We start from the raw sequence: 23156 nt of genomic DNA, 5'->3' as shown, positions 1-23156 counted from the left end.
ATTCAGTGTGCTCCCGGTGTCCATCAGTCTGAATCCCTCTTGTACCCTTTCAATCAACACAGTGGGTTCTCCCTTTGTTTCAGGGAGAGTTTCTCTAAACATCTTTTGCTTTAGCTGTTGGATAATCTACTTCAGGGACTCCAAGCCCTCTGAGGTGGGAAGGTCTGTGTTCCACAATGATCATCTTCTCTTTAGTTGTTTGAATTTATGTGTCCTCTTTCTCTGAATTCACTGTGACTAGTTCAAGTTTCTCTCTGTGCCATGAATTTGCTTTTCAGACCTGGGCTCTGTGTTGTAACTCAGTTTTTAGATGTGCAGTGGTCCTGCTTGGGTCCTCAGTGTGTGTCCTTTCCTCAAGCTCTCTTTGCAACTCCTGATGCTATATATATATATATTTTTAAATTAATTAATTTGTTTATTTTTGGCTGCGTTGGGTCTTTGTTGCTGCGCGCGGGCTTTCTCTACTGTGGTGAGCGGGGGCTACTCTTCGTTGTGGTGCACGGGCTTCTCACTGAGGTGGCTTCTCTTGTTGCGGAGCACGGGCTCTAAGCGCGCAGGCTTCAGTAGTTTTGGCTCGCGGGCTCTAGAGCGCAGGCTCAGTAGTTGTGGCGCAAGGGCTTAGCTGCTCCGCGGCATGTGGGATCTTCCTGGACCAGGGCTCGAACCCATGTCCTCTGCATTGGCAGGTGGATTCTTAACCACTGCGCCACCAGGGAAGCCCCTGATGCTATTTTTTAATCATCTCTCCTCTGTGCTCTTTTTATATCCGACTCATCTTCTCATTAACTTTTCTCTCTCTTGAAGCTATTAGTTTCAGGGAAGCTGCCTTTGATCCTCAGCCCCATCTCCTTCCAGCCGTGCCCTCATGAGATTTCCTTCCCCTTCCTGGCAGTTGGCAGGGTGGCCTTGCGAGTTCTTTTCATCTTGCTCAGTTAATTTGAGCAACTCCTGCAGAGTTGGTGGAGCAACTCCACCACTTCTCACACGGCAACCAGGCTGCCTTCCCCCAGAAGGACGGTTTCGAGAGCTGTGTTGTTTTTAGTCTGCTTTTTGGGAGCCCAAATATGCAGGGGTTGGGGGAGACTCCCCCAACCGAGGCCACCCTTGCTGGGGGCACAGGTCTTCTGTTTCCTGCCATCCCTCACATACCCTGCACCCCAGACACCCTCTGCCCAGCCAGGCCTGTGTCCTACTCCCATGTCCCAGGGAGCCCAGGATTCATGAGGACGGAGGGCCCTGGAGGCCACTGCTCTGGAGATTGTCTTCTTAGTGTGTCGGCTCATTCTCTTCATAATTTGTCGTTGTTGCTCACTTTGTAGGTAGAGTCTGTGTTCTCCCCTCACTCTGCCTTCTAAAGTCTGAAATCCTCTCCTAGGCAGCCTCTTAACAAATGCAAATCTCCAGGTCCTGCCCACCCAGAGGTCTAGAGGCCCAGAGACTCGATTCTGTGGGTCTGGGTGGGACCTCTCCCTTCCCATCCCAAGTGATGTGGGTGTACAGGCCAGGGTTGAGGACTGCTGAGCCATTTACCAGGGCCATTTACATTTTTGTCAGATTAAAGGAATGCATCTCTGATTATGTAAAATCACATGGCTATGAACATTTCATAGTTTTGGAATGTCCTAGTGGGTGGGCATATTGGATCATTCATTCTATTGGTGAGGATTCTGAGGCCCAGAGAGGGGAAGTGACTTGCCCAAGGTCACGTAGCAAGTCAGCAACAGGTTTGAAGGGCTGAACAGACAGGTTTGAAGAACTGGAAATTCCAACCCCAGATATGGGGCCTCGGGATCAGGGCAGCCAACCTCAGAGGGCAGGAAGGTCTTTGCCTATGGCATGAGCAGCTCACTTCCCATCTTGGGGTCTTGAAGAGAAGATATGGTTGTGGCCCTTCCCCTGGGGAAATTTGGTCTGGAGCGTCACTGGGGAGGGGGGCCAGGCCACGAGGCACACCACCAATCCCAGCCCTCCCAGGAGGAGTAACCCCACTTCCCCTCATACCTGCCTCACCCCATTCACCCACTGCCCCATAGCCACGCCTCATCACCAGCCCAGGACCTGGTCAGGACCTTGGGCCAGGCGGCAGTTTGAGTTGTCCTGGTGAGGAAGCAGCATCAGAATAGGTGGGGAATCTGGGATCACGGCTAAAGAAGGATCGGTCAGGCCTTTCTGGGAGGGTCCCCTACCTGCCCAGGGAAGGGGCTGCGGGAGCGGTTTGGGCCATGACAGGGCAGTGCAGCTTGACCCTCCATCAAGAGGATGGGCCAGGGACTTCTCTGGCGGTCCAGTGGTTAAGACTCTGCGCTTCCACCGCAGGGGTGCGGGTTCAATCCCTGGTCAGGGAAGATCCTGCAGGCAGTGGGACCTGGTCAAAAAAAAAAAAAAAAGGATGGGCCAGGAGCCTCTGGGCAGCTGGGTCGAGCTCTCAGCATGTCCTGGGTGTTGTTAGCCCCTGGCCTGTTCTCGTCCTGCCCCACCAGCCTGGTGACATCAGGCAGCCTGAGGAGAATCCCGGGCTCAACCCTGCCTGGTTTCAGGGCTCAGCTGCCTCAGGGACTAGCAGGACCCTCTCACAGGTTGCGGTGAGGGTGGATTCCTGCAAAGGCTTGGGAAGTGCAGGCTCCCTGTAATGGAGCTGCTGAGCTCGGAATAGATCCATTCCACAGGGAAACACGAAATACTTTATTGGAGTATTATTGTGAGGAGATGGGGAAAAGGAATCTCATCCTTCCCCATAATAAAGCTGCAACTGCTTTTCTCTCTGGGACATTTCTGCTCTTTCCTTGCTAAACGCCCCCTCCTCCTCCTCTCCCACCCCCACCTAGAGTCCTCTCTATTGTTCAATCCCAGCCCTCTGTTTGCACAGCTCTTACCAAAACAGGGGGGGCTGACAGTAGCCCCCAAGGGTGTCCCGCTGAGCGTGTGAATGAGGACGGTGGCCACGGCTTGCCCAGCGCTCGCCATGCTCTGGGAAGTCCAGGAAGCGAGCCTGTGGCAGGACCACCCTGACCCCATTAGACACAGGAGCGCCCAGGGAGGAAGTGCCAACTTGGGATTCAGACTCAGGCTACCCAGGCCCCAGCTGCTGCTGCAGCCGACCTTGAACCCATCACAACATGCACGGGCTTCTTGGCTCTACAGCAAGCCCAGGAGGAGACAGGCCAGGTATCTACCACCATTCCACCAAATCCCATTTTTCAGATGAGGAAGCGAGGCTAAGGGAAGCTAAGGGCTCACGTGGCTGATACGCCCCAGAGCCTGCACTCACCCTGTTCTGCAACTCCTTCGGCTGTTTTAGTCTGAGCTGCACCATGGACTCGGCACACCTCTCCATGCCCGATCCTCCGGCTGTCCCAGCCACCCCGCCGAGCACACCATCTGCTTGATCTGTGATGGGGCAGCTCCCTCCCTCTTCCCCGAGGCTTGTCTCCCCCACTAGATTGCAGGCAGCTGGTCATTACGGAGAACTGTCATCAGACTTTTTTGCCTGGGGTTTACACTTCCTACTTTGTTCTCACCATTTTGTAGCGTTGAGTCCTCTCCTCACTTTGGAGAAGGCTTGGCTCTCAGGTAAGGAGGTGCAGAGCTAGCTGAGTCCTGGGTCTTGGTTTCAGGGAGCCCCTGTGTGTTCCTGGGAGGAGCTGTACTGTCCAGGGAGCCTGCTGAGGCCTTCTTCAGCCTCTCTGAGGCAGGATCTCTTAACTTTTTAGGGGTGCTGGCCTCTTTGACCATCTGAAGAAAGTCGTGGCCCTTCTCCCAGAAATCTGCACAGACATACAAAAAGAGTACATACAATTTAGAGATTTATACACCCTCTGACATCCATCCCTGGGTCTTCCAGGGGTTCCTAGAGTCTGTATTGAGACCTCCTATGTTAGGAGGTGCTGTCTGCCAATTTCCAGAACCCAGAATCTGGTTGCTTACGATGATTATATAGCTGGATGTGTCCATGCCTGAAGGAGGTTTTTTTTTTTTTTTGCTTTCTGTAAATTCATTTACTGCTTTAAAGTTTTTAACTGTTCGGCAGTTACAGGAATTTTTTTTTTAATTAGAAAGAAAAATATTTACATCTCAAATACAAAAGAAAATTTTAAATTATTCTTGGTTGATCTCTAAAACCCAACCACTTACATGTGCATGATTTTCTTTTACCAACCCACTTTATCTATTCAACATGTGCATCCTGTGTACTTACTAAACATTTACTTGCACTTGCATTTCCTGTGTCAGGTTTATTCTCTCACCCTGGAGAGAGATTTCACATGTTGCTTCCTCTTCTCAATTGCATTGTCAGGATTAAGGCTTATGGCACCAAAAGTTCCTTTGTCAATACAAATATGAAATCCAGACAGCTTTGTGGAAGGATTCAAAAAGTCTTCTTCTTTTTTTATAACTTTAAAAAAAAATTAATTAATTAAGTTTTGGTTGCATTGGGTCTTCGTTGCTGCACGCGGGCTTTTCTCTAGTTGCGGTGAGCGGGGGCTACTCTTTGTTGTGGTGTGCAGGCTTCTCATTGCGGTGGCTTCTCTTGTGGAGCATAGGCTCTAGGCGCACAGGCTTCAGTAGTTGTGGCACGCGGGTTCAGTAGTTGTGGCCCTTGGGCTCTAGAGCGCAGGCTCAGTAGTTGTGGTGCATGGGCTTAGTTGCTCAGCAGCATGTGGGATTTTCCTGGACCAGGGCTCGAACCCGTGTCTCCTGCATTGGCAGGTGGATTCTTAACCACTGTGCCACCAGGGAAGCCCCCAAAAGTCTTCTACATTCAACTTAATGTTAGATAAACCTTCTTTCTCTATAATACTTCCAGAAAGCTGTATTGCAGAAGGAGAGTAATCAATTTCAGAAATATTAGAGAAACCAAATTTTGCCTCCTATTCTTTTAGTGATCTCAAGCCATATTCTTCAAGATCTTCGTTTTCTCCCAGTTCCCCTCATTTCCTTCTCTATCAGACCAACAAGTTCAGCCAGTAAAACGCCATTCCCCTTCCAGTATCAAGCACTGATGCATCCAATGGAATCTTGTGTTTCTGCCTCCATCTTATTAGTCAAGCCATAACCAGATTTCTCCTGTATCTCCATATTCTTGGAAAGTTTGCAGCTCTCTCTCACAGACAGCATCCCAATGCTCTCACGTGCCCAGTACAGACGGGGTGAAGTCATCCTCTCCAGGACTGCCCTCTCAGGTGGTGGCTTCTTTTCTTGAGAGAGCAATTTCAAAAAAAGGATCAGGTTGAGAATGGCTGACCTGAGTGAGGACTACATGCAGTTTATTCGCCAATTTCTGCACAGATACAAGCAACAGACAACACAAACATAGGGGGGTCTATGCTACAATAACAAAAGTTCATGTTCAGTGAGTGTCAGGCAGTGTGCTACCTGCTGATCACGCATTATCTCATTAAACCCTCATAACAATCAATCCCATAGGGTTATGCTATTATGATCACTCTCAGGCACAGAGAAGTTAAGTAACTTACTTAAGGTCACACAATAAATGGATTCAGTTGGCCTTTGACCTCAAGCACTCTGACTCCAGAGCCATTTGATAGTCTTCCTTGCTATGAACTGGTGAAACACAGCCCGCGGGGTGACTGGCCCCATTCTGTTCTGAGGTTTGGCTTTGGATGTTGTAGGGTCGAGGCAAAGGGACCAGGCTCTAAGTAGATGCTGTAATGATGGTTTTCTGGAAAGCCTCTGTAGCACATTGGCGCCCCAAGCCCCCTATCTCAAATCCCCAACGGACTGTATCATGAAGTGGCATTTGCCTGGCTTGGCAGGGAGACAGAACTCCGCTCTCCAGCAAATTTGGGGGGTCATGTGACCCCATTTGACTCCACAGGCTGGCAAGGACTGGGAAATCTCAACTTACACTCTTTCCACCACTTTTAAGGTTTCCTTTACCTCCAGTGTTCTCTGCAAAGCGCCTGCGGGAAACAGCGTTCCTGCTTCTGCTTCCCTGTTGCTGAGTCTGTTGAAGACGTACTTGGGTGCTGGAGGAGCTTTTCCGTGACACCAGACCCCTTCCTGCTAATAGCTCTCACCAAGCAAGGCTGTTCCACCCGCACATTCCTAAACACCCTCTGGAGGCTTCCGGCCCACCCTACAGGCTTGGCTGACATTGCGGGGGAAACCAAGGATGAAAGAGGTTGCCTTGCCCAAGGCCCGAAGCTAAGTTCCCAGCAGCTGAGGTTTGTATTCACCCTGAGGGCTGACTCCTGGTGCCCTTTCCTCTGCCCTAGGCAGGTCTCAAAATGTGGGCCCGGGGACTTCCCTGTTGGTGCAGTGGTTAAGAATCGGCCTGCCAATGCAGGGGATACGGGTTCGATCCCTGGTCCAGGAAAATCCCACATGCCGAGGAGCAACTAAGCCCGTGTGCCACAACTACTGAGCCCACGCGCCACAACCACTGAAGCCCGTGTGCTTAGAGCCCGTGCTCCGCAACAAGAGAAGCCACCGCAATGAGAAGCCCGCACACGGCAAAGAAGAGCAGCCCCCGCTCGCTGCAACTAAAAAAAGCCCACGCGTAGCAACAAAGACCCAACACAGTCAAAAAGAAAAAAAAAAAAAGTGTGCCCGGGGTGGCTGGTGGCCTCAGCATCACCAGGGAGCGTGTTAGAAATGCAGACCCTTAGGCCCCAGCCCAGATCTTCTGATCCAGAAGCTGTTTTACCCAGCCCTCCAGAGATGCTGAAGCTTTGAGAACCACTGACCTAGGCTTCTGCCTTCTCAGCTGGGATGCAGCTCTGCACAGGTAGCGATGATTAAAGTTTGAATTCCAAGTCCTCCATGCATCCTGGTCTTCCCCACACGTGAGTGGACTCCAGAAAATCAATAAATGGGGAAATCGGCCAGCTTTCTGAGAATGAGTAAGACACCAATAATCAAAAGCATCAATGCACACATACAAAAGGAAATCTAAGTGAATACTGAGGCCAACTGGAAGGCAACTTTCACTTGTCTTGGTGAAGCCAACAGAAGCAGTAAGGGGGGAGCCTCCCCACAGGCCTGGCAGTGCCAAGTGGGCAGCGGGATTTTAAGATCCAGTGGGCGCCAGCCCCCCGTCCGCATCCTCCTATCTTATCCTCTCATGGGGAGGGCCATCTAGGCAGGTGCCTTCATAGCGGCCCCTTCACCCACTCATCCAACAAATGTTATTAGGCACCTGCTGTGTGCTAGGTCCTTCCAGCCAGAAGCCCAGTCTGGGGCAAAGCACAGACCTCAGCTAAGGACTGCGGAGGGAGTGGCAGGACTTGTAGGGTGGGGGTCCTTGCAGGCCACCTGGGGCCCCCTTCTCCTTTCCCCCGTGCAGCACCCTCTCCTTGAGCTGGAGTTCCTGCTGTGCTCCCCACTGGTACCTAGGCAGGTGACCCAGCACAGGGCACTCATCCCCTGCAAGTGAGAAGGGTGGCCAGGTGGGGAAGTGTTGCCTTCTGCTCAGGAATGGGCAGAGTGGCCCCCGTGGTGATGGCCGGACCCTGGGCTCCCCAGCCTAGAGGCCACAAGCCACTCCAGCCTCAGCACCCTGTGCAAGTTCAACTCCACTGACGCCTGCTGGCCTCGCTTGGCCCTGGCCCTGGGCTGGCCCTGGGAGGGGGTGCTTGCTCCAGGCCCACAGCCTATTCCTAGTCCACTGGGGGCTCTGACCCCACAGCCCTTCTGGAGCAAAGCCAAACCCCAAGGTGGCCGAGTGGCTCTCCCTTGCTTTATTCTGATTATAAAAATGATAGAGTTTTTTTGTAAAAAGTCAAGCAATTCAGAAAAGTAAAAATCATCTCAATTCCACTACTGTTAATATTTTGGTGAGCAACCCTCTCTATCTAAACACACACACACACACACACACACACAGGTAAAGTGACAAATAAAATCTTTACTAGCCATGTTGTTCTGTACCCTTTTTAAAAAAATGAGCTGTCATTTAAGAGACATATAATGCCGAGTGCTGTCCCTTATGGCATGGCCCTTCCTGCAGCCCAAGAGGGACCTGGGGTCCCAGGCTGGGCAGCAGGGTGGCATGGATTTACAGCAAAGGAGTAGGACTCTGTTCGGCTCCTCAAAAACATGCTGTGGATGACTTTCTAGGTCAATAAGCAGAGCATCCATCACATGCTCTTAAATATAAAAAATACATTAGCACAGAGTTGGCATTTTTTTGTGGGGTGTTGGTGTGGCCTTTGAGGAATTACTTGCCAAGCTCGGAGGAGGCAGCGTGGGCTGGACAGAACCCTCATGCGCACACGCATGCATACCCCACACATCGCAGGAGATCCTGGGCCCCAGGGGGGCTGCACTGGGGTCTGGACCAGGGGCTCCCAAATTGACCCCTCAGGCAACAAAGCGTCCTCCTGCCTGCAAAGGGCCAGGACTGTTGGTCTCCCTGATGTGGGATCGCTATCTCTCGGGGATGTCTTCAAAGCATGTCAACAGCCCCTGTCCCTGCCCCATGTACCCTCCTTGGCCAGTGGGATCTGTCAACTCCTGTCACCTTGCTACCCTGAGAGCTGCTACTTCTCTTGCTGGAAGAGCCTCCTGCCTGTCTGCTGGCGTCCGGCCTCACCCACTCCAATCCTTTTCTGACCCTGGGGTCAGAGTAATTTTTCGAAGGCAAATCAGATCATGTCTCTCTGGCTTCAGAGCCTTCCCTGGGGACAGGTTCCCGCTCCTCCACCTCCCTCAGCCCGTCCTTAACCCCGGGGAGGTCCCCTCTCAGGCCAAGCTCCATCACACCTCCAGCCTTTACCCCTGCGGTTCCCTGGGGTGTCCTTCTCATGTTCTGAATTCCTACTCATTCTCCAAGGCTCAAACTTCATTTCCTGTGCCCCCTGGACTGGACTAGGTCTCCCCTGGGGGTTCCCGCAGCACCCCCATACCCCAAGGCTGCTTCTCCTCTCCTTCCCCCGGGGTGAGCAATCGCTGTTTCCCTCCCTGGCTGTGACCTCGCTGAGTGCCAGGGCCATGCCTGGGTCTCTGTGTTTGGCCCAGCAAACATTTGTGGGACCTCTGACCAGAGGTGCCGGCAACCAGCTCGGGCGGCAGGGCCAGCGGCTACGTTTACCGTGCAGATGAGAAGTTGAGGCTCAGAAAGGCCACAGAGCTTGCAAAGGTCACCCAGTGAGTGCGAAGGGAGCAGGACCGCTGGGCTGGGAGCCGGGACCAGGCGGTGACAAGTGGATGGCGGTCCCCCGTGGCAGGGTACGTGTGGTCTGCACTTGGTAGGCTCGTGGGGCTGGCGTGGGAGGCCTGCTCTCGCAGTAACTGTCAAACCACGGCCGCCGCAGAGGTTGATGCTTCCGTCTTGAGGTTAGCAGGGTTCCCTGCTCCCCAGGTCACGAAAGGCTTGGGGGCCCCTCGCTGGGGAGGAGGCTCCGGGGTGCTGGCCGTGAGAGGGACTCCGGCTGCAGTTCTCGTTTCTCAAACACGCCTCCTTCCAGGCTGGGGTTTCAGACCAGTCCCGAGAGCAGTGAAGGTCACCGGGTCTGGATGTCCAGTCACCTCCCGTGCGGTACCTGGCTCCAGCTCCTGCCCCACGGAGGGGGACGCAAGGACCTGTGTGCTCTGCTCCCACACAGAGCTGGGCAGGGGCCAGGGCCCGACCTCTGTGGGAGCTTGAGGCTCCTGGCAGGGGCTGAATATGTGGGACCAGGACAGGCCGTGCGTGTGGGACCCACAGGGACAGACAGAGGCCCTCTGGAGTGAGCTCCCGCATCCCGAGTAGGCTGAGGGGCCATCCAGGTTACCTATGGTCACCAAACTCTCTGTGGGATGCTGGAACCACACGGTGGAGCTGTGACAACACCAAAACCCCATCCCCCACACGTGCAGGCAGTAGGGACACGGCCTCAGGCCCTCCTCCCTGGTTGGGAAATGCCTCCCTTCCTCAGAACCACTTGGTTGTGTGGACTCAAGTTCAGGCTTCTGGCTAGCCTCTTGTCCTGTCCTCTGTCCTCTGCCCCGCAACCAGAACAGGGGCCCAGCAGTCCACTCTAACCTCTATGGGATTCTGTTTCCTTCTTCCTTCTTCTCTTGCCAACAGGGAACACGGGTCTGGCTGAGGAAAGTCGGTCTGGGGGTGGGGAGAACAGGAGAGTGAGTGTTTTTTGAAAGGCAGGAGCTTTCTAAAGGCCAAGGGTGCTTGTCTTAGCAGCTCTGGTGGTGTCCGGCACAACTGTGGAAATTGAGCCCTTGACTCCTAGCAAACGGGGGCTGGGCCCATGGCCTGTGGCACCTAGCAGGGGCTGGTAGAGGCTTGGGTCCCCCGAGCACGTCCCACCAGCCTGCTTCTCCAAATCCTATCCGTGATGCCACGTGGGGGACATGATTTCTGCCTTGAGTGAGAAGTGACTGCTGGAGCCTCCTGGGGACTCCACCCTGGCCTCCGCTAAAGGCCTTAGGGGCCATTGTCCCTCTGCTCAGAGGCCTCTGTCAGGATGGGGGCCCAGGGTTGGGTGAGATTCACCCCTGCCACCAACCCAGGCTGCTGCTCAGAGCAGGAGAGCTGGTGGGGGGGGCACTCTGGGAGCCTCCCAAACACAGGTTGGGCCTTGGGGGCTCACAGCAGCTCCAAGCCATAGGAGGAGCAGTTTCTTAAGAAGAGCAAGAGGGCCTGGACCACAGCCTCTGCTTCCTCTTCTGGATAAAAAAACCACAGCTTAGCTGTGCTGGCTGAGAATTCTGCAGCTTCTGTCCCTGGGGCCTGCCCCAGGGGCCTGAAGTTTTGAGCAGGCAGGCCCTGGGGCTTTTTGGGTGGAAAAATGGGGTTGGGAGAGGAGGTTGGATTGTTCAGGGAAAGAGCATAGACCTGGATTCCTTATAATTTATCTTCTAAACTGGAGCACTTTCAAGAATGAAAGGGAGCTGTCTTAATTATTACACGTGGGCAGCAGATGCAAACTGGGACTCTTCAGGGCAAACTGAGATGTATGTTACCCTAATTACCACCATTTCCTAGCTGTGTGGATTTGGGCAATTACATAACCTTTCTGAACTCTAGTTTCTGCATAAGAAAAGACTGGTATCATGTGCCTGTCTCCCAGGGCTGGTGGAAGGATTAAAGGAGTGAATTACTGTGTGTGAAAATGCCTGAACAGTCCTCAGCATAGACTGGGCTCTCCATGTTTGCTCTCTTCCAGTGAGATAGTGGGTTCCCTGTCCCTGGAGATAAGCAAGGACTTGTCAGCTCTCTGGAGAGGGGAGAGGGGCTGGGAAAGGTATGTATATAGCTGGAGAGTCAGATTCTAATCCTTCCTGTGCCCTCCAGAGGGGTGATGGCGAGGGTGGGAGAGCCCGAGCCCCCACCCTCAGGCCTACCTGTACCTGTGGAGGGCAGGCCAGTGAAGGGTCCTAGGCTGGAGCTCCTTTGTGGATTTGTCCCCGCCCCTCCTCCCAGGTGGTGGTGATTTCGGCGCTCATGGAGGACCCCTACCAGCGCCCAGCCTGGATTGGCTTTGCTATCACCACCTCTGTCTTCAGCTGCCAGAGGTCCCAGTTTTGGTTCAGGGAAAGTCCGTGTGCTTCTGTCCTCCTAAGATGGCCCTGTATGGACACGGTTGCATTCTCTGGGAGCTGGAGGCTGAACTGAAGGAGGCTGCTTGCATTTTCTGTGGCTGCTCCTGGGGACTGAGAAATTGAACAGACCCTGCTCCAACCTAACATTTTTTAAAAAAATTAATTTATTTATTTTTGGCTGCACTGGGTCTTTGTTTCTGTGCGCGGGCTTTCTCTAGTTGCAGCGAGTGGAGGTTACTCTTTTGTTGCGGTGCATGGGCTTCTCTTGTTGCGAAGCATGGGCTCTAAGCACGCGGGCTCAGTAGCTGTGGCTCATGGGCTCCAGAGCACAGGCTCAGTAGCTGTGGTGTATGGGCTTAGCTGCTCCGCTGCATGTGGGATCTTCCCGGACCAGGGCTCGAACCCGTGTCCCCTGCATTGGCAGGCGGTTTCTTAACCACTGCGCCACCAGGGAAGCCCCGCAACCCAACATTTTTAAAGAGGTGGGTGTGGGGCCTGCCTGACCCCGGGCTACTCCAAGGTCTCCAGGCTTCAGGTTCCTGCGGCGAGTTCCTCTTCAGTGCTTGGTGAAAGGCGTAGGTGACAGGGGTGGGGGTGGTGCTGGCCCTGCTCACAGACTCTGCGTTCCACCCTGGGGCTCCCACTGCACTGCCTTCGCCTGTCCTCCCCATTGCTCCGGGAGCCCCTGGAGGCAGAGTGGGCACTGCCGAGGGCACAGCTAGCTCCAGAGTCCGGGCAGAAGAGGGGCTCAGTAAAGGAATGAATGAACGAGTGAGGTCAGAGCCGGGAAGTGACCCAATGTCTGTGGCATCAGCTCTGTGCAGAGGCTGCCCCCTCTGTCCCCAAAGCCAGAGCTGCTGAAGGGTAGAAGGGTGTGACCTCCTGCCAGACACCCTTGTGCACTGCCAACTCTCCAAGGCGACCTCAGGCCAGCGACATTATCCCAGCAGCCTCGACTACTGGCTACTCTGCCCTCCATTTCCTCTCCTCACCCCAAGGAGGTTCTTCTGGCCACTTGAGTCAGAGCTTGCCGGAAAGATGGTTCCTGAAAATGTCAGCTCTTGCAGGCATCTGGAGGTTAACAGCGCATGGCCCTCAGCAGACTCCTGTCTGGCCAGTCTCTTGCGTTAAACGAGGGCCCAAGGGCCCAGGTGGAGGAGGCAGGAGGTAGGCGTGCAGTTACAAGGGCAGCCCCTCGGGGTGGGTGCAGGGTCTGCCTCAGCACCGTCTCCAGGCCAAGGCCACAGACTTCCAGCCAACTCTGTCTTCCAACACCTTTGGCCCAGGCAAGGTCTCCTCAGCTCTACCCTCTTGACGGAGGTCAAGGAGAGAAGTGGGACACCAAACAGGTATCACCAAGGTTGCATGACAGCTAAGAAAAGATGTCTCCAAAAATGAGGGACTGGAAGTCCGAAAAGAGGTGCCAAAATCCCACTGTGAGACTTGCTGGCCCATCAGCCGATTCAGGGAGGGGTCTTGAAAAGTATGGCTTCCCTGATGCTAAAGGACGTCACCAGCATTTAATACATTCTTAACATTTGACCCTGTTCTTGTGGACCCCAGATTCGGAATATCATCTAAGTGCTGACAATTTGCTAGGCAAGAGAATGGCATCTCATTGTTCTAATTGGTACTTTTAATGAGGGAGATGGAGCATTTTTCACATATTTGTGGGCTGTTTGCATTTCCTTTTCTGAGAACAGCCTACTCACATCCTTTGTTCATTTTTCTACTAGGTTGTCTTTTTTTTCTTAATGATTTATAGATACTCTTCATATATCATGGATATTAATCCTTTGCCATGTATTTTTTCCCTTTTTTCTCTGTCATTTATGTTTTAATTTTGTTTACATTGTCTTCTACAAAAAGTTTTACAGTTTCATGCTGTCCCATGCGAGTCTTTTTCTTTGGCTTCTGTGTTTCATGATGTTGTACTTAAAATTTCTCTCACTGAGATGATTCAGCTGCTGCTTCAGATGTTCTGAGAAACGACGGCCACAACACTTGCAGTGGCAGCAAATCATGCATGCGTTTCAAAAGAAAATGTTTATTTTAAAAATAAGAACTGTCACCCCAAGCACTTATTTAAATATTAATAGATATGGATAAAAATTACAAATGGTATAATGAAACTAACAGCTTTATATTCACAGATGGTCAGATGCTGACAAACAACAACTAAGATCTATGTACACTGAGATGAGATTTGGTTGTTATGAAAATGCATATGAAGGCTTAAGAAACGGCCTATTTACAGGCTTTGGTGGAGCCATAATCCCCAATTTTCTACTGACTCCTGATGCCGCTTGAGAGCCATGCAAAGCTGAACTGGGTCCAAATATGCTGGAGGATTTCGTTTTAGAAGGTATCCTTCTGCATGTGCTGGACCCCCTAAAATGCGACAAAGAAAAGAAAATTAAAATGTCAAATAAAACCAAAAGTGAACAGTTTTCTCTTAACCTGCATGCAGCTATATAATCCATGATTTTCCTTGGTGTTCCATGTCTCTGTGCACTTTCTGCCTATAATGGCCCTGGATGGGGTCAGTTTCCTTTACAATTCAAGGAGTAAAGGACTGTCGCCCTTTACACCAATTTGTCCTACATTTGTCCTCCTAAAACGTGAAGGATTCTGTGACTTGAGCCCAACCCCATGTGCCTTCTCTCTACCCTTTCACAGACCCCTCCCTCTCCCACGCCTCCCTCCAGGCATCTGAGCTGAGATCCACACTCCGCATCTACTCCGACCACAGAAAGGAAGTGAGAATACCTTGTTTTAAGGCCTCAATGCCCAGACAATAGACACTGTGGAATTACTGTGCTCCCACAGTCCAGAGGAAGGGGGCTTTGTGGGTGGATGGAGACGGAGCAGAGCAGAGCAGAGCAGAGCGAGCCTCCTCCTGGCCAGCCCTGCCGAGGGAAAGGCTGCAGATGTGGTTCCCCGGGTCCCGTAGCAGCTGGGACCTGGCACATCTCTGTCAGGGCCCCGTTGCCAGGGGCTCGCTCACTGGTCTACATTCCAAGATCTGCCTGCTCTCACCTCCCACTCGCTGCCTTTAAAAAAGGGTGAGAGGCCCCTGCCACAGCCTATTACAAAGTCCTTCCAGCACCTCACTTCCCCCACTGATCTGAAGGTAACAGCTTTTTCTCTCCCCTGAAAATAAATGGTAAAAAAAAAAAAAAAAAAAAAAAAAATCACAGGGTCAGCATGTTAGCCTTTCCCTAAACGAGTATTTCCCGCCCCATTATAACCAGGCTGAATTCATGCCTGGTGTTAATTCCCTAGCATCAGGGCACACAAGTGGCCTCCGATCTGATCTCTGAATTTAGGGGCCCGGGTATCAGGGCCACCAGTCTGCTAATGACCTTTTGGTGGGGCTGAGTGAAGAGTGGTTTTTTAAAAACTCTTGCTCAAGGGCAGTTTTACTGCAGAACTGGCAAAGATGTGCTAAACCAGCAGAGAAGCAGCCTTAAATTTCCCTATGCTGATTTCCTGCTGAGAAATTAAGTCCCGAGCAAAAACCTGCTGTTTATGTTGATTTGCAGAATGAATCTGCCATCAGCAGCCTCTATTTCACCAGAGCCATCCATTTTACTCCCACTCAGAGCCCAGAACACAACCAGTTCATTGCGTGTTCTTCTGAAGATGTGAAACTCTGAGGGTAGGGTGGGGTGTTAAGGGTTCTGGCAAAGAGCCACGTTTATTTTGTGGCTGCGTGGATCCTCAGCCAGGTGAGCAGCCTGGACACGTGGGAAGCCACCTTGCAGAGTGGTTCAGTGGAAACGAGGGTAACGGGGCACAGATACAAAGAGGCTGCTACAGGGTAAAGCAAAGTTACACTACTTCCTGGTTTTAGCCAGTAGGGACTAGAAAATAATCCCACCTTAAACACACGGGCTAATTAAAAAATAGCATCAAAAGTGGTACTGGCTTTTGGACAAATATGAGTTTTACTACTTACTAGCTTAGGTTCTAGGCCATAGGGCAAAGTGCTTCCGTCTTATCAACAAAAGTTGTGAAAACAATAAGGGAGTCAATGGTTTACTTTGTTCTAACTAGCAACAATGAGGAGATCATGATGGGTTTTCAGGAATCTCCGTGGACCACGTGCAGCAGTGAAAGTGCTCCAGGCAGGCCTGGGGGAGCCAGTGTCCAGTCCCACCTGTGAGACTGGTACCAGGCTGGGGACAGCTTCACCTAAGCCTTCCCCGGGGAAGATTCAGGAAGCCTCAGCTTCCTCATGATAAATCCCAGGGAGTTGGACAGAGGCCTTTTAAGGTCTTCTACTCTGTGTGAGTGCCTGAGGAAATGAGTATGTCCCAAAATGGGGGAATAAATGAAGAAAATAAGAAAATGTCCCTACTGAAGAGCATCTGCAGGTCACTGCACACTAAAAACCACAAAAATTATTATTCGGCCATAAAAATGAATGAAATCCTGCCATTTGCGATAACATTGATGGACCTCGAGGGCACTATGCTAAGTGAAATAAGTCAAGGACAAATACTGTATGACCTCTCTTACAATGTGGAACCTAAATATATATATATATATACATATATATAAACCAAGTTCATAGATGCGAGAACATATTGGTGGTTGCAAGAGGCTGGAGTGGGGTGGGTGTAGGATAAATGGGTGAAGTTTTTTTCTTTTAAAAGTTTAAATAGAATTAAAATAAATAAAACCCACAAAATTAAACTAATATTTACTAATGCCTTTAATTTCTGTACCCCAACAGACGGATTAGCACATACAAGATGTTTGTTTATGGACTTAACAAGGAAATGACAATTTGGTAACATCTGCCTTCCTTTCTTTTCCCCCACTCAATTTTTGGTCTTTATTACCCAGAAGGAAAAGAGGTAGAAAAACTGAAAAAGAAAAACACAACAGCTTGCACAAGTTTCCTGAGGACTTGTTCCCTCTTCCTGTAAGCATTTCTGTTACAATACATAGATGCTTGGGGCCACATTCTCCAGACTGACGGGGTGATCACAATCCTACCAGACCTTACCTACAAGGCAAGGGCAGAGCATGTCCTTGCAGAAACCAGGAAAAAGGGGCTGTCAGAAGCAGTGTGATTATGAAGAAATAAGACGCTGTCCGGATCGTCACCAGGACCTGACAGTAGTGCTATCTTTGTTCCGCCTTGGTTGAGCGGAGAGCACCCAAAGCGGGTGCAACCCAGCTCAGCAGCCAGGCAGATGTAGGAAAGGGAAGATGGCGGGGCTGGACTGACCTCTTGGGGTTCCTGCTGTGGCCTCTTCTCTGCTACCCTGTAAAGCTTGGGAGGCTGGCTCTCCCAGGTGTTACTGAACGGCAGGGAGTGTGCGGAGCCTCCGGGTGGAGGCCCTGCAGATTCTGCAGCAATAGAACCGGTGTGGCAAGTATTGGCGAAAGCATAAGAGTGATGAGAAAACAAAACCCTTTGTTGGGACTTCCCTGGTGGTGCAGTGGTTAAGAATCCTCCTGCCAATGCAGGGGACACAGGTTCGATTCCTGGTCTGGGAAGATCCCACATGCCATGGAGCAACTAAGCCCATGCGCCACAACTACGGAGCCTGCGCTCTAGAGCCCGGGAGCCACAACTACTGAAGCCTGCGTGCTCTAGGGCCCCCATGCAGCAACTCCTGAGCCCGCATGCTGCAATTCCTGAAGCCCGTGTGCCTAGAGCCTGTGCTCCACAACAAGAGAAGCCACTGCAATGAGAAGCCCGCGCACTGCAACAAAGAGTAGCCTCCGCTCGCCGCCAAATAGAGAAAGCCCGTGCACAGCAACGAAGACCCAACGCAGCCAAAAAAAATATATAAATAAAAAGAAACTTTAAAAAAACAAAAACCAAACAAACAAAAACCCCTTTGTTTATTCAGCTAGTATATGATTTACAGTATTTTAGGTGGAAAATTAACTTAAGAGCAACTGGCAGAAAAAAAAAATGTTTTTTTCCTAAGGTAATGTCAAAATTGGAGAAGTTTTTGCAAACTAGAAAACTTTAGTGATCATCAACCTAGGAGTAGATATCTTAAAAATCTGAAACAAATGTTTTTGTTTGGGATCAGACCTTAATCCTCACTCCACAAACGGGAGAGGCAACATTTAACAATGGCTTATTTTAATAAATGCTTCAAAGCAAATCAGAGCAGCTGTACTTTTATATTTTTCTCCCTTCTACCCTACATTGCAGAAAAGGTGGCAGAACTTACCCTTTTGTCTTGGAACCACCGAAACCAGTTTTTCTCCTCTTAGACCTCTGGGAGGCTGGCATCCTTTTCCTCTTTCTTTCATTTTTGGTTTTATTTGCAAAGTAGTGAGAAGATATGGGTGTTTCCTCATCCAGCTCCTCAGGGGCATTTCTTCCAGTGCCTCTGCTGCTGGAGGGGCTTCTCCGTGAGGAATCGTCCTCAGCTACAAATGGACAATGTAGACATTTACCAGTGATGCCATGCTGATCCAAGTGTGGTTATAGTCTACGCACAGATACACAGCACAGGGGTGCAGTTCAGCCAAAGCCCAGCTGCTTTCCTGTAGCATCTTGCCACTTGGATTCAAACATCCCACAAGAACTGAGCACTTCTTTTATTTCACAAAGCCCCAAAGTAGTCAATGGCAATTTATTTTTAAAGAAAGGGGTTCAGAATTCATTAAGAAAACGTGTGATGCTCTAACTTAACCAGAGACGTCAGGTTTTATTAGCTCACATTCTGTAGCCCACGTCCCTGTTATTGTTTGGGCAATTAATCCTGTTAAGTTCTTTGAAAAGTATAAAGTGCTAAACAAAAGACAATTTTATTTATAGTTTTACGCATGCTGAAAAAATAAGTCCAACATAAGGAAAACATACCTATGTCCTGCACCTCATCTTTGGGCGATACTTACTTAGTAAATGGCTGTCAGAAAATTCTAGACCACATTTTACTCTTCTTTGCATAATAGTTGTGAACATTTCACATACTACGCAGGAAATGGGTCTGTATGAAAGCACACATTTGCAAAGAAGATGGTAATTTCCATAGGTATTTGCAACCCAAGGCACACCCAAAGCATGAAATCTCCTTCTAGGTTAACAGTGACCAGGTCTTCATTTTCTGAAGATATTTCCTGGCTGGTCTGGTTCACCCTCAGGCTACCCTACCTTACTGCATGGTAGGAAGGGCACACGGGCAGACAGTGCAGCTCGGGTGAAGAGTGCTGTCATCCCAGCTGCGGGACTTTGCGGAAATGAAAAGGCCTCACCACTTTTCACCTCTAAAATGGGTGTTCGGGAATTCCCTGGAGGTCCAGTGGTTAGGACTGGGCTCTCTCACTGCAGTGGGCCTGGGTTCAATCCCTGGTCAGGGAACTAAGCTCCCACAAGCCACGTGGCGTGGCCAAAAATAAATTAAAAAAAAATATATATATAAAAAAATAAAAATAAATTAAAAAACAAAATAAAATCAGTGTTATAAGGATTGAATGACAAAAAATAGGCAAAGCTCTTGGCTCTGTCCTCCCTCAATAAGTGGGAGTGATCACGACCACACTGTGGGCTATTTCCGCAGAGTAGCCCTACCTTACGTGGGCAAAAATCCCTATCCAAACAAGTTACTATACTAAACAAACGTTAAGTTCCCACCAAGAGGTTAATGTATTTGAAGTAAGGATTTATGGAATAATTACCATACAGAGGAATTAACGAAAACCTGACTCTTTGGCGTTTTGTCAATGGATAAAACACGACTGTGGAGAGACAGAACGTGAAATGCATGCTCACTCATGTCTCATCCTGCTACTCTGAGAAGGACCCCTCCCGTGGTCCGTTACAGAAACAGGGAAACATTTCACTTGGCTAGTCTGCATGTGGCAATACGCTGGAGGAGGGCGCCCGACTCCTGCACCTGTATCTCCCACAACGAAATCTTTCTTTGTTCTCGATTTTCCCTGAGCGCATGCTTTCTACAGCTCAGTGTTGAGCTTTGTAGTTAGAGGTGCTACATGACAGGCTTCCAGCAACCTTTGGGAACGTCCGCTAATGATGCACTCACTCGGGCAGATTCTTTCAGTGGCTAATAACAGTAAGATTCTCCAGTAGTCCAATTACATGTTCATTTACCCAAAACATTTAAACTCCACTCTTAAACTTTAGACGTGCTTGTCAGATAACACTTCCCGTCCTCAGACATGGAAACTGAAAAACAAAGAGGCTATGTGTGGCCTACCAAGGATTACAGAGTGAGACGGTCGCAGATATGTGATCTGCACCCAGGGCTCCAGATTCCTCAGGCACTTGCCTTAACAGAATGAGCAACTCCTGGGCCCAAAGGTTGTCCTCTGGATCCTGTTAGCAAGTTCAGTAACTGGTCTCCCCTGGGGGACCTGAGCACCGGTGTCCTCTAAGAGGTGCCCGGCACACCACTGGGGTCTGCTCTGAGAACCTGGATGTCAGTGTGACAAGGTGTAGGGACCATTAACACAAGCCAGAAACCACATGATTCTAATCCAGTGAGATGCATCATTTAACATTAAAAGAGGCTTTCAGAAAACCCATATTTGGCTGTATACTGAACCTGGCAATGTCCACTCAGAATATTTCTGTAATATTGGAATCACTTCTGCACCATATTTTTCCAGTTTGTCTTCAGTAACACCATCAATTTGAAGCAAAACCTCAGGATCAGACGATAAAGATTCTGTGCATGGGCATAAAATTAGAAATTTAAATTACCACCCAGAGAAAACCCACTGAATTTATGCTCATTCACCCATTCAGCACATGTTTGTTAAGTGCCAACTATCTGCAGAGCACCGGGTACATGGGCTGATTTTCTAAAAGGCAGTTAAATGCTGACAGAGGCAGCGCACAGGCCCAGAGGGCAGGAGCCCGTGGTCCAATCCCAGCAGCAAAGGTGTGTGGAGTCAGGGCCGAGAATGGGAGGGAGCACGGGACGTGGGGGGAAGCGGAGTGCGGGTTCCTGGGCAGTGTGCCCCAGAGGTAACTGGACTTTGCTCTTGGCCCACTGTTCTCACAAGCAAGACTTGTCTAGCTACAAGTATGGTGATGCTTGTTTGCAGAGAAGGCCCACATCTGTATTTCCAGCTCTGACTTCTCCCCTGCACTCTACATTTGTATACCCTACTCAGTAAGGCCTTAACTGAATTCTTACTTCCCCCCAACCCAAACCTGTTCTTCAGGTCTTTCTGCACGTGGGTGAAGCAAGTACTCTGCCTTTAACAAGTAGGCCATTAAGAGTCTTCTGCGTAGGGCTTCCCTGGTGGTGCAGTGGTTAAGAATCTGCCTGCCAATGCAGGGGACAGGGGTTCGAGCCCTGGTCCAGGAAGATCCCACATGCTGCGGAGCAACTGAGCCCGTGCGTCACAACTACTGAGCCTGTGCTCTACAGCCCGCGAGCCACAACTACTGAGCCCACGTGCTACAACTACTGAAGCCCGTGCACCTAGAGCCCGTGCTCCACAACAAGAGAAGCCACTGCAATGAGAAGCCCACGCACAACTGAGTAGCCCCCACCCCCGCCACAACTAGAGAAAGCCCGTGCACAGAACGAAGACCCAACGCAGCCAAAAATAAATAAATTAAATAAATAAATTAAAAAAAAAAGTCTTCTGCATAGAGAAGGCACAACAGTCTTATAGCTAGACAAGCCTGTTATTTTAAAGATCACTCTGGCTGCTGTACACAGGAAATGGATTGTAAGGGAAAGAAGGGAAACCGGAGCCTGATGGAAGCCACTACAGGTGTGAGAGAGGATGCTGTGAACTAGCGGGTAGTAGTGGAGACATGTTTTGGAGGCTGGGTCTGTAGGATTTATTGATGCACTGGCTATGGGCAGTGAGGGAGTAATAATTCCCATGTATCTGAGTTGAGCAAAGGGTGGATTTCAAATCTGTGATTGTAACATCATTTCTACGTTTAGAGGAAAAGAACAGACCTGTGGGACAGACCAGGAGGTTTATGGAAAGGGTTACTGGAAGATAAAGTGGGGGAGCCCCAGATCCCTGGGACTTCCCTGGCGGTCCAGTAATTAAGACCCCACACTTCCACTGCAGGGGGTGTGGGTTCAGTCCCTGGTTGGGGAACTAAGATCCTGTATGCTGTGAGGGTGTGGCCAAAAAATATAAATAAATAAAATAAAAAGAAATGCAGATTCCTGATAGAATTTGTACTTTATCTGGAGAGCTCTTGGAATTTTAGCCAAGTATTTAGAAGATTAAAATGAATATCATGTTCATTATCTGGAGATAAGGAGACCAGTTAGGAAACTTCACTAATAGCCTAGGAACAAAATACTACATTTCATTGATTCTAAGATATACTCTTTTTTTTTTTGCGTTTTGGCATTCCTGAGGTTAAGAGGCGTCTTACAAGTGCTGACGGCCAAATGGCAGCTGTGCTGTCACTGCCTGCGCCTGTGAGAACTCAGTCATAGCTGTCAGTGCTGCCGGCATGCCGACAGCGCCACTGCAGTGCTGGTTCCTCACATGTTGAATTGAACTGCACATGAAATGTGTTAGAAAAGACTAGACTGTGATTAGCATTGAGAAAATGTGCATGCAGAAAAGCTCAGAAACGGAGTAACGGGGGATAAATTTGGCATTAACAAAGCAAATTGTATGTCCTGGAGGAAATGACAATTCCACAGTTTCTTGCAAGCAACAACCAAGTGCTTTACATGACCTGAAGTAGATGAAGCAGTGTTACATTTGTGTTACTGAGAGACGTGCAGCCTCCCGCGGACACTTTCTGGTATCATCAAGGAAGTGTCACCATCAAATCAGAACGGGTGACAAGGATTTTGATTAAAATTTTGGGGAGCAAAGTGGAGCATGCTAAAAAGGCTGTATCACGTTCCTGGTGACATGAGGGAAAACAAAGACATGGACAACTGACTCAAAAAATGATTCAGAAGAGTCAGGTTTTGAATGTGAATTTTTACAAGTACTTAAATCAATCTACTTTGATTGTATGCATTTTCCATATATGCACAGTTATATATGATAAAAATCTAAATAAAGTAAAAACAACTCTTTCAATAAAAGCACTGTGTCACAGTTTAATTAGTAGAATTTTTTCTTTCTCAATAGTCCATAAAATAACAATGTGGCATTTTAGAGTTGATGAAATACTGTAATGACCTATGGTGGCAGGAGTGGGGATGGAAGAGAGAGAACGTGATGATTGTGAGTTTTTATGAAGGAAGAGGGTGGAAGGAAATGTACACTAGTCAGTCAACCATGTGGCCAACTTATTTTCCAGGGACTTTACTATTAGAATTCTGGGTTGAGCTGTCTGAAGCCATGGAAATAACTCACGTCAGCAAGTATTTATCAAAAAATACTTAGACACAGCAGTGTGCTAGATCCGGATTCAGAGAAGCATAAAACAAAATCTCTTTTCAAAAGGAACTTAGCTCCGCATTGCAAAGACGTGTACACACATAGTTAAACATCATAAGGCAGGCAAATAATGCACACAAATTCATCAAGTGACATCTGGTGTTAGCGATTAGAATTATCCATATCTTAACATGCAGCATTAGACTGAAGTATAAGATTGAAATTATACCATATGTCTGAATAACAAAGTACTGTGTATATCTTAAAAAATATATTTTATCTCAAGAATGAGTTTAAACTGTTTTTCTGAGCTTTCAATTCAG

General features: G+C 49.5%; 1 protein-coding gene and 1 pseudogene across 4 annotated transcripts in view; both read right to left on the bottom strand.

The window, feature by feature from the left end:
* Window positions 1-3682: 3682 nt before the first annotated feature.
* Window positions 3683-5167, bottom strand: LOC132359110 (EEF1A lysine methyltransferase 2-like; annotated as a pseudogene).
* Window positions 5137-23156, bottom strand: part of BLM (BLM RecQ like helicase) — a 95811-nt gene continuing 77791 nt past the window's right edge. For 2 of the 4 annotated variants that reach the window (XM_059915371.1, XM_059915373.1), the window contains 5 exons: window positions 20049-20171; window positions 17709-17910; window positions 13758-13893; window positions 6708-6853; window positions 5137-5195 (listed from right to left, as the gene is read on the bottom strand). In XM_059915371.1, coding sequence (XP_059771354.1) covers window positions 5177-5195; window positions 6708-6853; window positions 13758-13893; window positions 17709-17910; window positions 20049-20171 — 626 coding nt within the window. In that variant the 3' untranslated portion in view covers window positions 5137-5176. Of the gene's footprint in view, window positions 5196-6707; window positions 6854-13319; window positions 13894-17708; window positions 17911-20048; window positions 20172-23156 lie in introns of those variants that run through there. The other 2 variants (XM_059915372.1, XM_059915374.1) reach the window with 1 other exon arrangement.

This window comes from Balaenoptera ricei, chromosome 2 (assembly GCF_028023285.1).
Source record: "Balaenoptera ricei isolate mBalRic1 chromosome 2, mBalRic1.hap2, whole genome shotgun sequence".
Lineage (NCBI taxonomy): Eukaryota > Metazoa > Chordata > Mammalia > Artiodactyla > Balaenopteridae > Balaenoptera > Balaenoptera ricei.
Note: the sequence above shows the minus strand (reverse complement) of the source record. Positions and strands in the feature narration are given on the sequence as shown.